General features: G+C 42.0%; 2 protein-coding genes across 8 annotated transcripts in view; one reads left to right on the plus strand and one right to left on the minus strand.

Annotated features, from left to right (window-relative positions):
* LOC138759049 (caytaxin-like) overlaps positions 1-15745 on the minus strand; it is a 41999-nt gene extending 26254 nt beyond the window's left edge. Inside the window, exons 1-3 of the mRNA XM_069928889.1 lie at positions 15473-15745; positions 5753-5831; positions 2882-2997 (exon numbers count right to left, since the gene is read on the minus strand). Of these exons, the coding sequence (XP_069784990.1) occupies positions 2882-2958 (77 nt within the window). The 5' untranslated portion in view covers positions 2959-2997; positions 5753-5831; positions 15473-15745. The remainder of the gene's footprint in view (positions 1-2881; positions 2998-5752; positions 5832-15472) is intronic.
* LOC138759047 (zinc finger RNA-binding protein-like) overlaps positions 15368-20575 on the plus strand; it is a 50592-nt gene continuing 45384 nt past the window's right edge. For 6 of the 7 annotated variants that reach the window (XR_011354606.1, XM_069928872.1, XM_069928875.1 and 3 more), the window contains exons 1-2: positions 15368-15473; positions 16115-16193. Coding sequence is in view for 5 of the 7 variants with exons in the window: in XM_069928872.1 (XP_069784973.1) it covers positions 15437-15473; positions 16115-16193 (116 nt within the window). In the remaining 2 variants the exon portion in view is untranslated. Of the gene's footprint in view, positions 15474-16114; positions 16194-17302; positions 17397-20575 lie in introns of those variants that run through there. The other variant, XM_069928880.1, reaches the window with a different exon arrangement.

Below are 20575 nucleotides of genomic sequence, written 5' to 3' on the forward strand. Positions count from 1 at the left end.
TATTACTCAGTAAAGAAGAAACAAATAAGTTTATTTCTGAAATGTATACGTTATTACAAAATAAAATGTCTAAATTAAATGTTCACAAATCAAGATTAAAATAGATGAAAATGTTGGAGAAATTTATGTAAAGATAGTATGATTAAGGTTATAAATGTAAGATATAGATTAGAACAATATAATTTTTTACATCAACTATATTTAACCCCTCAAAAATTAAAGAAATTTAATTTAATTTCTTCAGATTTGTGTTTTTGATGTGGAGAAGAGATGGGGTACTTTTTTTTCATTTGATTTGGACCTGATAGAAGATTAGTCACTGTATGAACACATTAGTGTTCTAGTTTGATTTGAAAGGAAGAACTGGAATATAAGTATTAATATTTTACATGAACTGATTAGAAAGGTGTAAATTGTACATTGGTGCAAAGCCTGATTTTAAGATATTTAGTTTTTTATTCCCTCAAATCCTTTCTTTCCTTCTCTCCTGGGAACACCAATAGTTGTTGGGCCCCAGTGAGCTGCCAGTTTGATAGATCACACAGACTATTTAACTGCATGAACAGTGCAATATTATCCTGCAATATTTTCTCTTGCATTCATACCCATAGGGCATATTTCCTAGCAGGAATCCCAATGATCGGGATTAGGGAAACTTGTTGATACCTTCCCCCACCTGGACCTTCCCCATTCTTTGGATCAGAGGCAGTATTCCTTTAAGAAAGAAAGCAGTTCTTGCTCTCTTTGTAATAAATGGGCCAACAAGTTTGATATTGACTGCTTCACAATCCCATGTAGTTGCCCTCGCCTCCCTTATCGCTAGAAGGGCCATACTGATGGGATGGAAAGATGCCGTCCCTTCCACTCACACCCAATGGTTGCCTGATATGATGGCCAGTTTGACTTTGGAAAAAATTAGATGTTTCACTACTGAAATGAGTCTTAACTTTGTTTCTTTATGGGGTTCTTTTCTCAATTATTTTCAAAATTTGTAAGATTAATTAGTTTCTGGTTTTTGATCCCATTATTTACCTTCTTTTTTTATTATTATTAGTGGACTGTTTGTGTTAAGCCAGTAGCCTCCGAAGGGATGGGATTGATAATTTGATAATTAGTATAGGAGGGTCATTTTTTTACTTCTTTTCAATGTAATATAGGTTTCAATATCATTTTTATTACTACATAAAATTTGTTAATATTTTAACCATATAACCATATAAAGTTCACTGCTTGACCTGCTGAGCCTCTCCAATACTTGCAACGCTACAGAAATTGGTTGAGTAACTACGTGTGAACAAAGAAGAACTGACATCGGACATTTCACCCCTGAATTGTACATCCGAGACAGGAGCTTTAAACATACAGAACAGAACCACACAAATACCATTTTGTGAAGGGTGAGATAAAAACACTCCTTACACGGGGACAGATATGAACCTGGGTCATTGTCACTTCAAGAACATTCTGCTAAACATTCCAAGATCAAAATTCAATTGATTGACCTGTAATAAAGTGCAATATTACACAAACCACTTCATTCATGCATAAGGCAGATAGGGTTACATTAGCAGAAAGTTAAATGAAGTGCTTCTTGCAGTCAAGAGCAAAAGAGAATTCCCATTTCCCACACAGTCCCCAAACCCAGCCCTTGCCCACCTACATCCATCAGCAGCCCACACTTCAAAGGCAAACTTCAGACACAATCAGGTACAAACATCCCAAAACCTTCATTCCAAGACAAGAGCTAAAGTTGCAGGCAGCGTAAACCACACACATGAAACCAACACATTTCTCTGGCTCCATCGTCATGAGCCACATGGAAAACACCAGATTGCAAACTACCCACATACAGTGGCTTCCACGAACACCAAATTCCTTTCACCCCAACAACTCAGAGAACAACCCCAGAAAACGCAGCCACAGTAAAACCAGGCTTCCTACCTTCCTCTGATGGCAGCATTATCTCAGGCTGAAAGCCACAGGTTACGGGGGGGGGGGGGGGGGTGGGGAAGAGTGGGGGGAGAGAGAAGAGAGGAAGGGGAGGAGGAGGGGAAGGGGGGAGAAGAGGGGAAGGGGGAGGAGGGGATGGGAGGAGGGGAGGGTGAGAGGGGAGGGGGGAGGGAAGGGAGGGGAAGGGAAGGGGGGAGGGGAGTGGGGGGAGGGGAGCGGTGGAAGGGGAAAGAGAGGAGAGTTGGGGGGGAGAGAAACTCACCTGCTTTATACCCATGAATTTCTGTCACCTGATTAACAGCCCCTGAATTGATCCTCTCTCGCTATTAGCCATGGTGATGGAGACAGGAGCCAGGCCTGAGCTGGAATCTGGCCAACAGTTAATTGGCTGATCCTTCAGGTGTGAGGTATCAGAGCTGAATGTTGCTGGACATTGAATCAAGGGGAGGATTCGACCTTCTTCATTGTGGTCAAGACAACATCAATGTTGTTTATCAGTTGACAGGAGTTCATGGGGTCAAAACAGGAACTGATGCTTCCAGCTCAGGGAGTGTCAGAAGAGCCTTGACTCATGACAGAGATCTGTTTGTTTTGGGGGTTTTGACTGTTGGTTTGAAAGCCTTTTTTTTAATTGTCATGTACCTATGTAACATTTATTTGATGAAACCAATAAAAATATTGAAAAAAAAGAAAGCCAAAGATGATATTCAAAATTCTATTGTTGAAAATCTGCAATGTCAGACATAAAAGGCAATGAATCTGAGACAACTATGGCAAGGCAGGCAGTGAAAGAGTTAACCCCATAAATACGCGCAGCACAGTTTTGTGTCTCTGAGGGCACTCTGCTTCAGCAAGAGAGATCCCATTGGAAATTGATGGGCTGCCAGTTTTCATGTGATTGAGGAGAAATGCAAACATCTAGGGAGCTAACCTGGGAAAATCATCATCTTGCCACTCCTCCTTCAGCTCAACGTTTTCCATCCGAAGTGCTGCCTCGCTGGTCCCCATCACGATCCCAAAGATGGAGGGCACAAAAACATTCAGCAGCTGAATAGATGCAATGCAAGATATTTATTACAAGCCTCAAAAACAACCTTCAGTCCAACTGCGCATAATTATAACGGGGCTTCATTTGGCTGGCTTTAAAATATTAGCAAACATGTCAATGTGAAAAGGGTACTTACATTCTTTGTGCCTCTATTTTAATAAGAAATGGTCCTTTTGTCCATTTCCAACGTATTCCTTGCTCTATTTGTTGTCAAGGAGACAATCTAAATGGTTAATCCTAAAAATAGCAGCTGAAGCAGCTGGTCCCAAATGCCACACTTCATCGACAACCTTCGTCTGCTGGGTCTGCTCTCAGCAACATTATGTGTTCAGATGCCAATCACAGGCTTATTTTCTTCATTGCCAGCAGACTCCTGTTAGGTATGGTACTGCGTAGAGAGGTAGTTACCAGATTGGCAAGCACATCTGCAGTAGCAGCCTTATCCTGATTGGTGGTAGACTGTGATGAAATCTACGAACACCATCCAATCACCAAATGAAGGAATCAGAATATATTAATCAATCTTTCCCACATCTTGCCTTTCTTTATCCTTACAATGCCTGGTCCTGTATTATTTGCTTCCTCTCCCGACAGTACGCCTTATTATTACTCCACCTGCTCTCTTCAACATGTAAATACCTTCCACAAAAAAAATTAATCTATGGAGAGAGGATCTCAGTAGTGTGTGGTGTCAGAGGTTGGCACCATATGTACCCAGACAGTTGCTAAATTTGTGCCCAGCATGAATATAGCTCAGGGCCGGCAGATAATCAACATGATGGACAGGATGCTTTTTTTCAGATGCTGATAAATGGTGTCGCTACGCTTAAAAAAAATTCTCATTTTCCTTCTCTTGGAGATACTCAGTGAGTTGAGTGTTTTAAGTGGTGATCAAAGGTGATAAGTGGTGACTCCAACGACGACATCTACAAGAGTCAATGTCTTAACAGCATCCTCAAGGACCCCTACCACTCAGACCATTCCCTCTTCACTCTGCTACCATCAGGAAAAAGATACAGGAACCTAAAGACGAGCACTCAGTGGCACAAGGACAGCTTCTTCCCTGCTGTCATCGGATGCCTGAATAATCAATGAACCAGACACTACTTTACTTTGCCTTTCCTTTTTCTCACACTATTTTTATTTATTTTGTAAGGTGGTTTATATAGATGTTTGGACTGTGATGCTGCAGCGAAACAATGAATTTCTTGACATATGGCAATAAATTCTGATTCTGACACATGAGCAGAGGGACACATTGTTCACTTCCAGTAGAATTATCCAGAGCAGACAAATCATCATGCCAGTCACAGTGCCATGCTGAGTTATCACCAGCCAGATCCTGTCTTTTCTCCAACTCTTGCATAGCCGAGTGTGGGTTTAGCAACAGTGAAGACTACTTCCCTATCCAGTCTGCCATTAAATAAATAAATGATCATCTCCTTGCCAGTTGATATACTTTGGCAATTGCCACAGTTCAATAGGTGTTGGGTGATTTAACATTCAGCTTGCAGAACTAAAGGAAAGACATGTCTCGTGTGGACGGACTGGGTTCTGAGTATTGCTTCCGCACAAATGTGTTTCTCTCCGACAGGAAGGCATTGGCAGAAATGCTCCCCGCGTAATATGTGGGAGATCAGATATCTCTGGTGACTCCAGAGAAAGTGTGTCATGCTGCTGCTTCCCTCAAACCACATGGACCAGTTGAAGCAGGCGCTTCACCAGGCAAGAATAGCCTCGAGCCAGGACAGAAGGTTAGTGAAGCTTGCTGGAGGGTGACTCATTCTGGAATCAATGCAGATCAAATAGTAATTAGGCTACAATCACTGGGCACTAAAGTCACCTCCAACCTATCCAAATTACACACATTGTCAGTGGCTTCTTATGTGAAACCTTCATTTACATTGTCTTTTTGCTCTTCCACCACTTGCACTTCTTGTCTATCAAAATGGAGAAGACAAGAAGAGGTCAGGAAGTTGAAAATGCGAGATGCATTCTTTCCCCAAGTGAGGGAAAAAGTGACTTTGATAGAGAAATATCTTGTTTCAGAATATCAGCTTTACTGCAGCCCATTGCTACAACAATTGTTATTCCAAGGGGGATATATCTGTCCCCTCTGGTTGACCTCTGCATCATCTATTTGAAAGGGAAAGGGAAGTGTTTTGTTTTGGGTGATGAGTTTGACATTAAAAAGTAGCTGGCAGTATATGGGCATCTGTTGACTGTGCTTATAAAATACGTGAGGATGCAGTGGACCTCCTAAATATTAAAACTGCTTCTGGACTGATAGAAATCGGTTACATAGAAACATAGAAGATAGGAGCAGGAGTAGGTCATTCGACCCTTCGAGCCTGCTCCGCCATTCAACGAGATCATGGCTGATCTTAAAGTTCAGTACCCCATCCCCGCCTTCTCTCCGTAACCTTTAATACCCTTATACTGAAGAAATAGATCTAATTCCCTCTTAAATATATTTAATGAATCTGCCTCTACTGCCCTCTGTGGCAATGAATTCCACAGATTCACCACCCTCTGGGTATAGAAATTCCTCCTCATCTCGGTCCTAAATGGTTTGCCTATTATCCTCAAACCGTGGCCCCAGGTTCTGGATTTTCCCATCATTGGAAACATCCCATCTGCATCCGTTCTGTCCAGTCCTGCCAGAATTTTATATGTAGCAAGCAAAGCAATTGAAGAGAACCTGATTGTGCTGGGGTACATTTGAAGTTGCATTCACTGATCATGACTACTTACATGAGGACAGTACTTCTTGAAGAACTCTCAGCTGGCACCAATATAAAATTTGAAAACACTTAAGCTGCAACGTGCCTTTCTAGAAGAAACAGAGCAACATCAAGGAATGATGGTTAGCCTCAGTGGGACCAGCTCCGCAACGTTAGGTTTTTGGCTAATGATGCAGCCAAAAAATGAATAATGTAATGAAACTGCAATCTTAACCCCATTCTGTTCTCAAAGTGATCTACTTTTGTTAGGACACCAATTCATGATAACTACTATCTTCTGGTATTCAAGTATCTCATGCTCCATCTATGGTTCCAGAGAGTGATATTCCACTGTACCAGTAAAATCCCTGTTATCCAAAATCTAGGCGACAGGCAGCCTCAAGCAACCGACAAAAAAAATTGTGGAAAATAAATTGGTAAAAAATACAAAAGTTTAAAATGGGCGCCCCCTAGCAGTTAGTTTGCAAATCCTCACATCACGCAATCCAGCATCTACCATCCCCATAGATGCCGGATACCGGGGATTTCACTGTACGTTCAATTATAAGAGCAAGCCCTAATTCTGTCCTTGCCTGAAATCTGCTTTTACTTCAGGAATCACGGGTTAGCGATCAAAGACTTGAACAGTTGGTTTAAACTAATTTATTTCAAAAATTTTGAGTTTATGAAGAAGTATGGTTTGGGTGTTTAAAATTATGAAAGAGGAGGATGTTCATTGATAAAACTACTTAAATATCTAGAACAAAGGACATTAAGCATAACAGATTTATGCCAGAGAGAAAGAAAAACAGCTTGTGAGAGTTGAATAATTATCACTCAATATTAAATTTAAAAGTTGCATGAGCGAAAGGGAACAAGGTACAGAAAATGCAATCCAGACTATTTACTTAGGTAAAAGTTTTCTATTTTAGGCTGATTGGACTTGTACAATCAAAACTGGGTGATTTTTGCTTTGTTCCTGTCACTTAATTAGAGGATAACAAAATGAAATACTCTGCAAATGAAGTGACTGATAAGCAGAACATTGTTTAAATTTGGCTAAGAGGAAGTGGGTAATAGTTGTGCAATGCATACAAACAACTTTTTCTTTGTCCATGCAGTTAGTCAGTATTCTCTGAATATTGTGCATCCTCCAGATGTTTTATCATGGAGCGATGAATATTCATTTGAATGGGCTACACAGACAACGAATGTCTTGTTCAGCTTCTACGATTTCAGGGCCAATGCGTCCACAACATGAAAATGGTGCAGGGGTAGAAAAGAACGATACAAAAGGAATTGAAGATTGGCAGAGAGCTTGTTCATGTGCCTGACAAATGATGCTACACTCTTAAACATTGAAACACATTATGTGCTTTTTATTTCTTCTTCCCTTTCCTGATGATATTGACTGGAAAACATTTACTATAATATCGAGAGAGACCCATGTCTGCTTGTCCTCTTGCTGGTCCTACCTTAAATTTAGGCAATGATTATAGCAGGTAATCCTGTTTTTCACATTTAAAAATATAATGGGCTGTATTTTCAGGAATTATTTATATTGGTTTGGTATGACATTGGAGACCTTTGCAAATTTCTGCAGAGCTGTGGTGCAAAGTGCGCAGACCGACTGTATCATGGACTGGTATGGGGACGCCAATACCCCTGAGCAGAAATACCTGCAAAAGGTAGTGGACACAGCCCAAAACATCATGGGTAAAACCCTCCCCACTATTGAGAACATCTATAAGGAACTCTCCCATCAGAGAGCAGCAGCAATCATTGAGGATCGACACCACCCAGCACATGCTCTGTTTTTGCTGCTACCATCAGGAAAGAGGTATAGGTGGTACAAGACACGGACCACCAGGTTCAGAAACAGGCACAGTTAGTGCAACTCTGTTACAGGACCAGCGACCAGCACTGGGGTTCGAATCCCATTCTGTAAGGAATTTATATGTGCTCCCTGTGTCTGCGCGGGTTTCCTCTGGGTACTCTGGTTTCCTCCCACCATTCACAAACATGCTGGAGTGTAGGTTAATTGAGTGTAATTGGGCAGCATGGGCTCATGGGCTGAAAGAGTCTGGATGTCTAAAATTTTAAAAATAAATAAATAAATTTAAAATTAGCTGCTATTCCTCCACCATCAGACCCCTCAACAACAAACTCAATCAGGGACTTATTTAAGGACTCTATCTTTTGCACATTATTGATTTTTTTCCTCTTTTCGTATTGCACAGTCAGTTAGTTTACATCTATTTATTTATTTACATGCTTACACTGAGTCAGTTTTTATGCACTCCCAGTAAGTGGTAATTCTGCCTGGCCCACAGGGAAAAGAATCTCAGGGTTGTATGTGACTCCATGTATGTACTCTGACAATAAATCTAATCTGAATTGGCACTTTATGTCTGCACCTCTTAAAGGGAAGCTGCTTATTGCCTACAAACATTGCTGAAAGTCCCTGGAGAGTAAGCAAAACTCAGAGGGCTGGCAGTGTTAAACCAGGCTTGGGAACGAGTGCCCTGATTCTCTAACAGCTTTGGAAATACTAGCTGAAACTAATAGAAACCTATGAGGTGTCGAAAGCCCTGCAGAGCTGAAAAGACCCCAGATTCATACTTTGTGCTGGTCTTTTTCACCTATGTTGGGTTACAAAACTACAGACAACAAAGATTGTATGGTCTTTAATGTCCAAAGAATGATGAAGGTAAACTGCTTTTCGTAGAATGGGAAACTCACTATCAGAGAGTAGTTCAGATAAACATAATTGGAAATAGATGGATGGAGATGCCGAGAGCTATAAGAAGTAGGGTGGGAGATCTATGTGAACATAAACCCAACATAGACCAAGTGCAATGCACAAGAGTGCCAGAGAAACTCAGCATCCATAGAAAGTAAAGAGTAACCATTATTTGAAGCCTGGGTCATTCGTCAGGTAGCATCAATCCAGATGGACTGATTTATTTTCTTCTTCAACCCATTTTCCCTCTTGCTCTCTTGAAGGCTTTGACAATTGCTGGAATGTAATCCACAGATACCAAGCACTCATCACCATCTCCAATGTGTGGAGATCTGACAGTGACAGTCAAGATTATTACTCCTGTTTCAGCCTTGTTTGGATCACGTGAAGATAGGAAAGTTTATTGAAGCCTAATCTTCCTGATGATGCATCCTCTTCACCCATTGAGACTCCCAAATAAGCAGCACCTCTTCTTTAAATTTATTGCTTTCAAATCCCTCTGTGGCCTTGCAACTCTTTGTGATCTCCTCCAGGCATACAGACTCCTGAGATATTTGTATGGCTTCAGTTCTGGATTCCTGTACCCATATCTAATCACTCCATTGGCAGTCATGGCTTCAGCTGCCTAAGTACCTAGCCACAGTTTTCCCTATCCAGGCTTCTTTCCTTCCTGAAGTCACTCCTTACACGTCTTTAACCAACTTTGCATTGTATGCCCAGGGTAACACCTTTTTTTTTCCACCCTTAATCACTCCTGATCCAATAAGGAAGTTAAATGTCAAACAAGATAGTGAGTCTGCAGCCACAGATTGGTCAACTGTCTTCACTGAAGGATATTAGTGAACCAGATGGGTTGTTTTTACAATATCTGGTAAAAAAAACAAGAGAGTAACCAGTTGTTTCCTGGTTATTATTAATCTGATTTTATTACATTCCAGAGGTTTTTAATTAATTTCCTCAACTTCCCTGGTGGGATTTCAAGTCAAGTTTATTGTCACCTGATTGTACAAGTACAAGCCATCGAAACAGCATTCTCTGGTCATTGATGCAAAACATGGAGACACACTTACAGGCAAATAATACATATGCAGGGCAAGTATTTTTCATGAATATGAGAGCCTCAAATGTTAGTGTGTGCTGTTCTTTTGGTTGTTCGGCATTCTCATGGCCCATGGGAAGAGGCTGTCCCTCAGCCTGGTGGTGCTGGGTCTCATACTCCTGTACTGTATTTCTTTCCCGACAGGAGCAGCTGAAAGATCCCGTGTACAGAGTGGAAAGGGTTCTTCATAATTTTACACATCCTCTTCAGACAATGATCCCGGTAGATCACGTTGATGGGGGGAGGGAGACTCCAGTGATCCTCTCTGCCACATTTATTGAATTCCTATCTCCAGATCAATAATCCAGTGTACTACGTCCAATAATCACCACACTTACATAATTCTAGGTAATGTCAGCCTCATCTTATTGTGGATTTTAGGAATGGGAGGCCAAGGGATCATTGATGTGACGGAAGTAGATAGGGTTAGTACCTTCAAATTTCTAGGAGACTACAGATCAAAGGACTTCTTCTTGAGCCAATACATAAACCATGAAGAAGACACACCTATACCTCAAGTTTACAAGAAGTCTGAGCTATGGCGATATTGTCAAATATTATATCAAATGTCCACAGGTGGAAAATATACTGACTGGTTGCATCACAGCCAGGTTTGTTCATTTGAGTGTCCAGGAACACAGAAGGCTGCAGAAGATAGTCAAGTCCATCTCATGCTCCGTTCCCATCCACTAGAGAGATCTACGTTAAGCACAGCCTCAAGAAGACAGGTAACATCATAAAGGACCTCTTTCCCCTGGGCGAATCCTCTTTTCCCTGCGACCTTCAGGAAGAAAGTATAGAATCTTGAAGTCCATTCAAGGACAGTTTTTTTCCCAACAGCTACCACTCTTGAACTACCCCATGAACTACTGAAACACCACGCCCTTTTGCTTGTACTACTGTTACTGTGACTATGTATTAACTATCTCTTTGATATTGATTATCTCTTTCTGTACACTCATTTAATATATACTCTTGGAGTTCTTCTTCCTACCAACTAGCTGTAGCAAATAAGAATTTTGGTGAATATGTACATTGTACTTACGTGTATAACAATACACTAATTATAATTAATTACATATTATAGCTTTAAATAGCAAAGCATAGCAAGCTGCTTCACAGGAATATCACCAAACGGAATATAACACTGAGCCACTTAAAGAGTCATGAATTGGTGACTGGAACCATATCAAGATATTTTAAGCAGCAAGGGGAAAGGTAGAGTTGATAAACTTTAAGGAAGGATTTTGGAGCTGAGAGCACCTGGAGGCATGATTGCCATTAGGCTTGAGGCTGATCCAAAAATGAGGATTTAAGGAAGACAAATATCTCAGAAGCTAGGGAGTGACTTAAAAACATATGAGAATTTTAAAATTAGACTGTTGCTAAAAAAGGAGTTCAATATAAATCGGTATAGATAGGAATAGTTCATGAACAGGATGATCCAAACATGGATAACAGAGGTTCAGGCCTATAATGCGTTGGATAACCGGTATTTGAGTCCACCTATTGCCCTCTTCCATCTTCTCTGCTCCTTCGACCAACTTGTTTTCCTCTTGGTCTGAAAAGGTAGCAGTCCTGAAATGTTAATTGCTTCTCTTTCCTCGATACTTTTTGTGTTTCCATTTCCATTCTAATTTTTTTTTTAAAACTTTCAAAGGAAATTACTTAGTTCTTTGGATAGTGCAAAACATTGAATTAGGTTTGAAGTGATATTTCTTTAATATAGACAACACGCCCACAGTAAGCTATCAAACTCCAATTGACAATAATCAGGTGGTTAGTTTTAGAAATGTTTGTTGAGGGATAAATATTCCCCTCTTCTTCTGATATGGTACTACAAGATCTTTGACATTCACATTAAGGAGGATGGAATTTAACATCTCACTTGAAATATGATCCCTCCAATAGCCCAGCGCTGCCCCCACATTGCTGTGGTGTCAGTCTAGATTTTAGGCTTGAACCTCTGGAATGGAGAACAAAGCTGTTGTATTTTAATACAGTGATGACAATACCTCCAATGAACCCCATCAGACAATTGTTGGAAAGATGGACCTATCTGAGAAGAGGAAATAAAGATGGGCACAATTTTGAATATCAAAGAGCAATGAGGAAGTGTCATAGACAATATGTGCTGGAATAGACCAATTGGCCCTTCGAGCCAGCATCGCCATTTATAGGATCATGGCTGATCTTTCCCTTTCAATCCCAGCCTTATCCCCATGTTTATAATTTAATTTCAATTTAGATATTCAGCATAGTTACAGGCCCTTTCAGTCCATGAGCCTGTGCACCCCCCCCTCCCCCACAAATCTCACATACGACACCCTGGTACATTTTGAATGGCAGGAGGAAATTGGAGCCCCGGAAGGAACCCCACGTAGACACGGGGAGAATGTACAAACTCCCAGGACGCTGCCGGTCACTGGTGCTGTAACAGTGTTGCGCTAACTGCTATGCTAATCCTGGCGCCCACATTGGTATACTTGCACAGAATGTGAATCCCCAATAACCTAACAGAACACTGCGAAATTAAGTATTTTGCCAATTCATGTCAAATATTAAACAGCCACGCATGGTCAATTTGGTTATCCTCATGAACTTTACAAGTCTCCCACGACAAATAATCAAGAATATCAGACATACCGTGGGACAGCACAGTTAGTGTCGTGGTTAGTGCAACGATGTTACAATGCCAGCAAAATCTGGCGCTGTCAGTAAGAAATTTGTACATTCTCTCCACATCTGCGTGTTTCCTCTGGGTGCTCCCGTTTCCTCCCACCCTTCAAAATGTACCGGGGTTGTAGGTTAATTGGGTGCAAATGGGTGGCACTGGCTTGTGTGCCGAAAGGGCCTGTTACCATGCTGCCTAAAGAAATCTCGGTGCCTGCCACATTGACCACCGCCAGTGGGCTGATAACGCCTCAAACCGTGCATCTTGGCGCCTCACAGTTTGGCGGGCAGCAGCCTCCTTTGAAGAAGACCGCAGAGCCCACCTCACTGACAAAAGGCAAAGGAGGAAAAACCCAACACCCAACCCCAACCAACCAATTTTCCCTTGCAACCGCTGCAATCGTGTCTGCCTGTCCCGCATCGGACTGGTCAGCCACAAACGAGCCTGCAGCTGACGTGGACTTTTTACCCCCTCCATAAATCTTCGTCCGCGAAGCCAAGCCAAAGAAGATGCATGCAGAAGGATCAGAAATTGACATACCAATTTTGTTGGACATGCTCCAAATATTCTCCAATATTTAATATGTTCAATCCTTAAGGCTTTACCACTCTGCTGTATAAGCACTACAATTCTTGAGGGAACACTTATACGAGGTTGGTGATAACTATTGTGGTATTGGGGAAAAGAGGAAAAAAAATATCACTCCAAAAGCCATTCCTGGTGGAAAGTTGTCATTCCAGAGATCAGAATTTCACAACTGGGAAACAGATCCTTACACCCAACTTGTCCATGCCAATCTACTTGTCCACCTCAGCTACTCCCACATTCATGTATTTGGTCTATATCCATCTAAATCTTTTTGCTATCTAAATTTAAATTTTTAAATTTAAACATACAGCACAGCAACAAGCCATTTTGGCTCGACTCTGTGCTGCTCAATTTACACCCAATTAACCTACGCTCCCAGTATGTTTCGAACTGTAGGAGAAAACTGGAGCCCCAGGGAAAACCCATGCAGACGTGATGAGAATGCAAAACTCCTTGCAGACAGGGTGGGATTCAGACCCCAGTCCCGATCGCTGGCACTGTAAAGGCTGCCCTGTCCAAACTGTTTAAATATATTTTTCATGTTGCAGTTGTACCAATTTCTTCCACATACCTACTACCCTCTGAGTGAAAAGATGCTCCTCAGGTTCCTTTGCCCCTCTCACTATGACCTCTAGATTTAGACTCCTCTACTCTTGGAAAAAGACAATCACCCTTCCCATTTAAATTGCATCCTACCCAAAACTGAGCAATTGGAACTGCATACGACACTCCAAATGTGGCCTTATCCACATTAACAAGACAACCTAGCTTCTGTACTCTGTGATCTTACTGATGAAGGCAAGTGTGCAAAAACCCTTGTCACACTTTCAGGAAACTATGCAGGGGTACAGTGCTAATTTTTTAGGTGCAGGAGCTCCCCAAAAACAAAAACAAGGAGATACCTGATCCCCCCCCCCACCCTATGTGTCGGAGCTGCCCCCTGAGGTGCCGGACTCAGGTGTCCCCATGCACCACTCTCCAGGGCCTTCCATTTACTATGCAAGTCCTTCTCTGACTTGATTTTTCAAAATGCATCACATCACACTTATTTGAGTTAAATTCTTGGTAAAGCATGAAGAGAAAGTTCAGGCTTGGTAGTATAATTTCCCAAGATTCAAACACATGCCATATCCCTGTATTTTATAGTAGCAACCCTCCAGATATTAGAGGCATTGAAATGGAGTCCTACTTGTATAGCAACACTCAGATAACTGATGACTTTGAAATCTTGAGGTTGATGCTAACACTATCCAGTTGGAGGGCACCCAGACAGAATAAGAGCTGTTATCCGTCCAATTTGCAGGTGGTCTTAGCTGGGCAGTGCATGAGGCCATGGACAAACATCTAGGCATATCAGCTTTACTGTGAAAACACAATGCTGGAGAAACTTTACATAATTTCTCTCAACAAGTTCCTCTCCCCTACCAGTTTTCCATACCTTGCCCGAAACATTGGTTATGTATCTTTATCTTTGCTATTTAGAAGGTGCCGTTTGACCTGCTGATTTTCTTCAGTAATGTGTTTTTACCACTACCGGCTTTAATTTCTTTGGCTTGGCTTCGCGGACGAAGATTTATGGAGGGGGTAAAAAGTCCACGTCAGCTGCAGGCTCGTTTGTGGCTGACCAGTCCGATGCGGGACAGGCAGACACGATTGCAGCGGTTGCAAGGGAAAATTGGTTGGTTGGGGTTGGGTGTTGGGTTTTTCCTCCTTTGCCTTTTGTCAGTGAGGTGGGCTCTGCGGTCTTCTTCAAAGGAGGCTGCTGCCCGCCAAACTGTGAGGCGCCAAGATGCACGGTTTGAGGCGTTATCAGCCCACTGGCGGTGGTCAATGTGGCAGGCACCAAGAGATTTCTTTAGGCAGTCCTTGTACCTTTTCTTTGGTGCACCTCTGTCACGGTGGCCAGTGGAGAGCTCGCCATATAATACGATCTTGGGAAGGCGATGGTCCTCCATTCTGGAGACGTGACCCATCCAGCGCAGCTGGATCTTCAGCAGCGTGGACTCGATGCTGTCGACCTCTGCCATCTCGAGTACCTCGACGTTAGGGGTGTGAGCGCTCCAATGGATGTTGAGGATGGAGCGGAGACAACGCTGGTGGAAGCGTTCTAGGAGCCGTGCTTTAATGTATGTCAGATTTCAGATGTATTCTCAGTGTTTGTACATGACATCACATACAACCCTGAGATTCTTTATGCAAGCAAGGCAGAATTACCACTTATTGGTAGTGCAAAAAACTGTACACAGAATATAAATGTAAACAAAAAACGAATTTAAACAAACTGCAATACAGAAAGAATACAAAAAAATAAAGTGCACAATAAAAGTCCTTAAACGAGTCCCTGATTTTATTGGGGCTCCACAAGCCCACTGGGGCAGCACCTGTTGGGAACTGGTCCAATGGGGCAAAGCCTCACCTGCCTGGGCTACCCACTGAGCCCTTTGGAGCGCCCCCCGCTGGTCACAAACCACCTCCTTTTCTGAATGGATGGCCGGGGGCGGAGGTTCCGCGCATGCGCGGCGGCTGCCGGTGTCGTCACCGCGCAGGGTGGATCTGTCTGTGTGTGTGTGTGTGAGGTGAAAGGTCGCGGCCAGACGCAGGGGGAAAGCTCATGATTCCCATATGTCCGATAGTCTCCTTTGCTTACGGTGAGTACCGTGGAGGGGCTGCAGCGGCGTGGGCATCATGCCCGCGCAGACCCTGCCCGCCGCCCTCAACTTCTCGCAGCGGCGTTTCCCGGCGATCGACGGCCGGACGTTGGAGGGTGGGGTGGGGTGGCGAGAAGAGGCCGCGGTCCGTGCAGCGAACACCCCCGTTCGGCAGCCTCGCTGCCAGCGCTCCGAGGGAAACCCAACTGCCACGATCTCTGGAATTTTCCCCTTCTTCCGCCACGACCGGAAGTACCGATGATTGACAGTCGTCAACCAATGACAAGGCGGGTTTTGGGCGGTTGCTTCCGGTCCTATTCCCGCTATTCAAATAACTGGTTCATCAAAACATTTATCTCCTTTATGCCAGTAAGTAACATCAGCCATGATAACAAGATGCATTTAAAAATAAAGAGCACAAAAGTATCTTGCGCCAAAGCTCCATTTATCTTGTGTGGGATCTCCGATTTATGAAGCATAAATTGCAGCGGTGCTGAGCTGTGAGATCCCTATGGGTTGCAGCCGGTGGAAGCGCTTCGTTGTATGCATTTGGGTTGTTGATAAAGTTATCGTGTTAGATGTCCGCCGAGGCGGTGCTAATAAAGTTTTCCCCCCCCCCTTCTCCGTGTCCACGTGACCAGTGCCCGGCCGGCCGGGCGAAGACGCCAAGATGGCGGCTAGCAACTACTACGGCTTCGCGCATGGCGGCGCCCAGTTCAGGTACGCGGGGGCTGGGCCCGAGGGGAGCTGGAGGGGGTTGGGGTGGGGGGGCGGGTGGTTTGCCGGTCGAGGTGAATGGGGAGGGAGGGGGGGGGGCAGGAGCAGGCCCCAGGCCATCGCGGATTGGGTGGGGGGGGGGCGCGGATGGGGGGTTGCCGAGCAAACTGAGCGATGTGTGCGATGATTCCCCGATCCCCATCCGGAACACTTAAATAAGTGACTCCGCCCATCTCCCTCCTTCCCCCCCCCCCGTCATCTCCCTTCCCCCCGTCATCTCCCTTCCCCCCCCCGTCTCCTCCCTCCCCCCCGTCATCTCCCTTCCCCCCCCCCCGTCTCCTCCCTCCCCCCCGTCATCTCCCTTTCTTTCCCCCCCCCCCATCACCTCTCCCAACTCCCTGACCCCCCCAACTATCACCTTCTCACTTGGAAATTGTACAGCATAGATTTTTTTAAACTTGGTTAAATTTATCAGTTACTACTGCTGTATTAAAATTTAACTGTAGGATTTTGATGGCTACTGTATCTTTTTTTAATGAATTTTGAACTTTTCCACCTACATAGCTCAACTTCTTTAACCTTGAGCAATTCATTGGATTCCTATGCCTCAAATCTCAGGTCTTAAACTTATTATTGCTGTTCTGAATTAAAATAGGAATATTATTTTACCACATTTGACTGTTACTGAATCTTCCATATTTCATTGAATATCACCAGGTCTCTTTTTGATTTTTGCAGGATTATACAGTAATATTTGAAAATGTAGGAAATTGTGTGAGGTTTTGTAACTTTCACCATTATTACAATTTTTGTTTTAAATTGATTTTAATTAAAGATACAGAAAGGCGATTGCTATAGTCATTGTTTTTGATACTATCTAGCATTTAACAGTGTCAAATTAACTTGTATTAGCCATCACCCACATTATACACGGCAGTATTTGGTGATGCATTCAAGATTTGCTTGGTAAAATTTCTTTCTGTTTCCTTGTTACAATTGACACTAGTCTTGTATACAGGTAGCCATCAACTTCCAACCTATGCAAGTTACGTCCACCAATGTTTTTTAAAAATGCCCATCTGTGCATGAATAACATAGTGCTATATAGAGCCATGTACACGGTCACCATTCTGTGAATACCAAGAGGAAAAACATATCCCTTGCTGATAGATCTGCAAAGAGACTCAGGAAAACCAAGCTTTGGAGGTAAAAATGAAAAAAAAAATTGCTTTAAGACCTTCTTAAGCTATGGTGTGGTAGGGTGAATGACTTGCATCCAATACGAGTTATGACCAATCCTTCATTCCCAATTATGGTTGTAAATCAGGGACTATCTTGAATGTGAATACAAAATGAAAGCTGTGTTCCAACTCTGCTGAAATTGCAGAGAAATGTACCTAGAATATATTCACTTCATCATTTGAGTAAAATAATCAAAACCATTAACATAAAGCTCAAATGCTGCAGGTTACTTAAAGCAATGCTGGACGTCCGGCATGGATAGAAACGGTAGGTCAATGTTCCCGATTAGGACCCTTGATTGAGACTAAAGCATAAGGTATATTTCATTGAAGAGAGAAAGAACCTGGGAAGGGGCCAAGAAGTGATAGGGTATTGGACAGGTGGAAGACAGGGGAGAGAGCACCTGAAAAGGGGACTGGGAAATAGAAAAGAAGGGATTCAAGATTCCAGAATCAGCAGTGAGTGTTCATTCCTCATTTTATCAGATCCAAAAATGCCGCTTGACACCATGCTAAAATGTTGAAATTCTGAATAGAGACAGATCTTTGTTTTGCTTTTTGATTGTGGGTGTGTGACAGCAATGCAGTGCACTTTATTTAGCCAGTATGTATTGAAATGAAGAAAATGGCACTGTAAATATGTTAGCAAGAAACAGTAGTGTTTTGGGGAACAAATTAAAATATGGCAATTCAATTTAAATTTCTGATTGGGTTGATATGAGACGCTTGTGTGTTTAATAGTCATTTAACAGTGTTATTGTAAAATGTGCTACTCAGAAGTACATAACCAGTATTTGGATGTTAATATTTTGTGAACCTCAGTCTTCCTGCCCCCATTCCCCAAATTATTTTTCTTTTGTGTTTCAAACATCCCTTTAAATATATCAATCCTACCATGGGTATTTGCTCAAGAATCATGTTCCATGCTCTTAACGTGCTGTTTATTGAAATTTCTTCTTCAGGATGGGGATCTACCATAATTGTTGCTGGGTTTCATATATTGGTAACTCCTTTTCTCTCAGGTGCTATTGTCGAGTATTTATAGCATTTCCTGGTTTTACTGCAGATTTACAGCATCTGCAGTTTTTTCTTTGTGATTCTCAATTTTTCATAATTTTATCACTAAATTCATCAGATTTCATTCCTCTTTTCCATATTAAAAAAAAAATCAGCTTATTTTTTATCCTTTAGTAACTTTTTTTAAGTTTTCCTAACATCTTGGATATTAAAGGAATAAAGGCTTGAAAGATTTACAATCTTTTTGAAATCTGGAGTTCACATTGTACATTCGGTATTGCTTGTGGATTAACCACAATTCTGCATTTACTCTGCTTTTATTTGCATTTTATTTACATCTCTCATTTGGTGATCTGCCAAATCATAATGCAGTTAATCTTAAAAGTGATGAAATGAGATAAATTCCAATATTCCAATAATACACAATATTCTAATATTTTTATTCAAATGTTGGTCAGTATTTTTAATAAAATTTATGAAAGTGTCTATTCTGTTAAAGTAAATGTAAATAATTACATATAAAACTGTTCTTTTGAACCCAATTATGGTATTTCCTTGAATGTATCCTACAAATTTAAAAAAATACTTGCAAGTAAATAATAGCTTCGATGTTTGTTGGACATCCCCAAAGTGAATCCTGGCCAATAGCATAAGTAAATGATATGCTGCAAGATTCCATAAACACCAATGTGATAATGACCAGATAAAATTCTTTAGTGATCTCCGATAATTGTCAGGCTGTTAAGGGGATATTTCATCTTCATTACCATGTGATCTTTTGCATCTGCCTTAGCAGACAGCTCTCTTTGGTTCCATGAAAATTTCCTGATCATGTTGGAGGCTTGGATCTGGAGTTAGTGCGATTGTAGAGGCTTTGGGAGTGCTGGAGGTGATTTCACAGACCCTGTCTCTGAAGAGCCTCTCTTTTGGTTTTCTTTCTCTTACTGTTAAGGGCATCGGGCATATTAACAGTGACTCTTTGTTTGCCTTATGAAATTTGTAAGATAAAATTTTGTGAATATAACATTGATTTGTCTAACATGATGATCAGTGGAATCTTGAAAATATCAGGACTTCTGAAAGTTCAGCACTCCTCATTGGCTTGGATTTTTGTGTTTGTGCACTTCCATCGGCTAGGGTTGCAATGGTACTAGATGAGCTATGGCTGACATTTCATTATAAGAGTATATTGCTTCACTTCAGCTAATCTTTAGCAAAGCTTTTTATGCAAACTTTTTAGCAAACTTGTTGCTGAAGCAATTCAGTTATTCAGAATCTTTACTTCGAAATTATAAACCTAGGATACAGACATTTGGCTGGTCGATCCTGTTTTCAGTGAGTTGTCATCCTTGCAATGCTAATTACAAGTTTTTGCATCACGCATCTGGATATTCTCTGAAGAAACACGAGAGCCATCTCTGTACCTTTGCAGCAGGCAAGAGATGACAAATTTTATGTATTGTTGTATATTACATGATAGAAAAATATTTTTAAATCTTGATAATAGTAGGAAAAATTCATTTTCCTGAACAGCAAGGCCAATGAACCCAGAGTGGGGTATGTCGTTAATGTAATCAGAAAACTGTATGTTTCTTAGCCTCTGCCTCCTCTTCCTATCACCTACTAGCTTTTTTCCCCCATTTCTTTCACCTAATACCTGCCAGCTCATATTTCTTCTGCCCTCTTGCCTAATGAAGGGTTTAGAGCTGAAACATTAACTGTTTATTGCCTTTCTTGGATGCTGTCTGACCCACTGAGTTCCCCAAGCATTTGATATGTTGCTCTGTTAAATGTATTGGAGTAGGGTGAAAAATGTAATGCAGTTTGAATCTTATTACCTGACTTATTGGTAGAGGCATTAACATAAGAAATAGTAGCAGTAGGTGTTGAGCCTGCTCCGCCATTCAATAAGATCAGGCTGATCTGATCATTAACTCAACTCCACCTACCTGCCTTATCCCCATATCCCTTATTTCCTTATTTATATAAAAATCTATCTCTTCTTCTTTGGCTTGGCTTCGCGGACGAAGATTTATGGAGGGGGTAAAAAGTCCACGTCAGCTGCAGGCTCGTTTGTGGCTGACCAGTCCGATGCGGGACAGGCAGACACGATTGCAGCGGTTGCAA

This window comes from Narcine bancroftii, chromosome 3, assembly GCF_036971445.1.
Source record: "Narcine bancroftii isolate sNarBan1 chromosome 3, sNarBan1.hap1, whole genome shotgun sequence".
NCBI lineage: Eukaryota > Metazoa > Chordata > Chondrichthyes > Torpediniformes > Narcinidae > Narcine > Narcine bancroftii.